Here is a 2,697-nt window from a genome sequence, read left to right on the forward strand (position 1 = left end):
GTCACTGGGGAGCAATAAGCAAGTAAGTATGAAAAGATGCGAGCAATCTTTCAGCCAAATTTGTTCTGTTGTTATTAATACTTTGTCTTATAATTTTCCCGCAAGTTAACAGTGCCCATAGTCAACCCTTGGGCTATTCTTGTCTCACCGAATATTGGAATTTAACTGTCACTTTTATAGCGCAACCATGATTAAAAATGCAGATTGCGTTTATTCAGCAACGACTCGCAAATCATTAACCTTTGGGTTCATAGTTTGAGCATGATAAAGCGAGGCAAACCCGATCCAAATGTGATTTTAAACTGACCCTCTTATTTTTTAGCGCATTTCAAAGAATAATTGAAGAAAGCAGCTTTTTTTTTCTCTCAAAAGCCTAATAACATATAACTATTTATACAAAAACAAAAGCTCTCTATTCATACGTAAAATGAACCCTCTAAAAACGTTTATTACGTTGCCAAAGCTACGTGAAATACAAACAACACGTAATATCAGACAGAAAATCGTGATATCTTAATATAGTTGATCGATCATGAAGATAATCTGTTTGTTTTAGCGCAAAATTATTGAATCACTTTTTGTGTTGTAGCGTGAATCAATACCCTAATTTTAGCGTATTACTGAGTCACCTGTGAACTCAAAGTAATTAATGTCTTCTTGTAAACAAACATTTTAATTGCGCTTTGAAATTTCTTGTGTTCAAAGTTATTCTAAGTCGATATAACTGTAATTATGATTGTGATTAACATCTGATTATGATCTTCAAAATGCAACGTAATCGCAATTATAGAATATTTAGATGAGTGGTTGTTCTTACATAAGTTCGTCTTTTAGATATTTTTGAAATTTAAGGTAATCATTTAATAAATGTAGACTCGCAAACATTGTTTGAAACTTTTGCTCATGATCTATTATATGTACATTACAATAAATCTATACATTAATTTAATAGATGCTCAAACATTTCGTATTATTTGTGTCAGGCAATTTTATAATGTAGTTAGTAACTACACTGTAAAAACAAAACGTGACTCCAAAAACAGCTCAGATGTTGTTAAAACATTAAACATCTTTCGATACCCCCAGTGGGCAGAACACAGATAGCCCAATGTGTAGCTTTGGGCTTAAGTACGTACGAACAAGCAAAAAAAAAAAGAAAGAAAAAAAATACGATCTGTTTGTTGAATTTCGCGCAAAGCTATTCGAGGGATATCTGTCCCTAACTTAGAAGTGATAGACTAGAGGAGAGGCAACTAGTCAATACAACCTACCGTCAACTCTTGGACTACTCTAAGCGAATAGTTGGTTTTTGGCGTAATATTATAACAACTCTCTGCTGAAAGGGTGAGCATGCTCGGAGATGGGATTCGAACCCGCAACTTGCGAGTCGAGCGCCCTAACCATCAGGCCATGCCAAACCTAATCCGTAAGAAGAATGTAAATATATCCCCCCCCCCCCACCATACACACACACAGTGGCCCAGCGGTATGTTTATGGATTTACAACGCTAGAAACTGGGTTTCGATACTCATGGTGGGCAGAACACAGATAGCCCATTGTGTAGCCTTGTGCTTAAAACTACAAATAAACATTTTCAGTCCACTTTCTGCTTCACACTCCTGAAAGAGTGATATCACATGTTTTTTTAGAGTGCACTTATATAATAAAATAGTTATCGTCAACAGTATTTATTTTTGAAAAAAAAAAGGCATAAAAGTTCATTATAACAAGGTTGAAAACTTACAAGTCGAAAATGTTTATACTTGCCATTCGTTAAAACAGACATATGATAATTATTTCCCGAAGTGATAATAGCTTTCACGCCTGATGGTTCGGGTGTAACTGTAGGTGCTATGTCAATCCAGCTTAAAATATACGGTTGGTCATTGAAGGTCGAGTTTCTATAGGCATATATTTTATTTGTATAAAAAAGAAGGTGTGTTACTGTCCACTCCGATTGTTCTTGTGGAACCTTCATGTACATTGTTGCAGCTGCATCTACTCCCTTCAGTTGATCATATGCCACTTTTTGTGTGGTTGCTGCTGCTGCATATTCTGTTGATGTCACAAAATGTACCGTTGTTGTTGTTGCAGGGGATGTTGAGGACTCTACTGTTGCCGAGGATGTTGAGGACTTTTTTGTTAACGAGTATGTTACTGTCGTTGTAGGACTCCCTGATGAAGTATCTATCCGAGTAGTTGAGAGCAGTTGGGTTGTTCTCGAAGCTCCGCTTGGGATCGAACCACTTCCTGATGTAACCATCATATAACTGGGAATCGAATCTAGCGAACAAATCTGAACATATGCCACAAAGCGTATAAATTAATTTAAAAAAAGTTCAAGGAATTTATATAAGGGAAAAATAAAGTAATTACGAAGATGATATAAGATTACAATTAATGAAAAACATTTATTGCGAACAGTGGAATTTTTTATAAACATTTTGGTCAAATGAGCTGTTTGATTTTGAAATCGCAACAACAGTCTGTTGATATACCACATGCAACTAATTGAACGATCACTGTAAACATTTTACTTTAATGTAAATGTTGGCTCTTCATTTATGTTACAAAAAAAAAACGATACTGGGAAAGAATTGTTTGTGCATTAAAATATTATAGTACAAAGTGAAATATACCTGTTTTTTGAGGTACTTGTAGCATTTTGAAGTGTATTTACCACTATTATTGATGGG

The 2,697-nt window shown here is 35.0% G+C and overlaps 1 protein-coding gene across 1 annotated transcript in view; it reads right to left on the bottom strand.

The window, feature by feature from the left end:
• LOC111089401 overlaps window positions 1–2,697 on the bottom strand; it is a 7,438-nt gene that overhangs the window by 1,384 nt on the left and 3,357 nt on the right. Inside the window, exon 2 of the mRNA XM_022401836.1 lies at window positions 1,769–2,297. Within this exon, the coding sequence (XP_022257544.1) occupies window positions 1,769–2,297 (529 nt within the window). The remainder of the gene's footprint in view (window positions 1–1,768; window positions 2,298–2,697) is intronic.

This window comes from Limulus polyphemus, unplaced genomic scaffold (assembly GCF_000517525.1).
Source record: "Limulus polyphemus unplaced genomic scaffold, Limulus_polyphemus-2.1.2 Scaffold6130, whole genome shotgun sequence".
Lineage (NCBI taxonomy): Eukaryota > Metazoa > Arthropoda > Merostomata > Xiphosura > Limulidae > Limulus > Limulus polyphemus.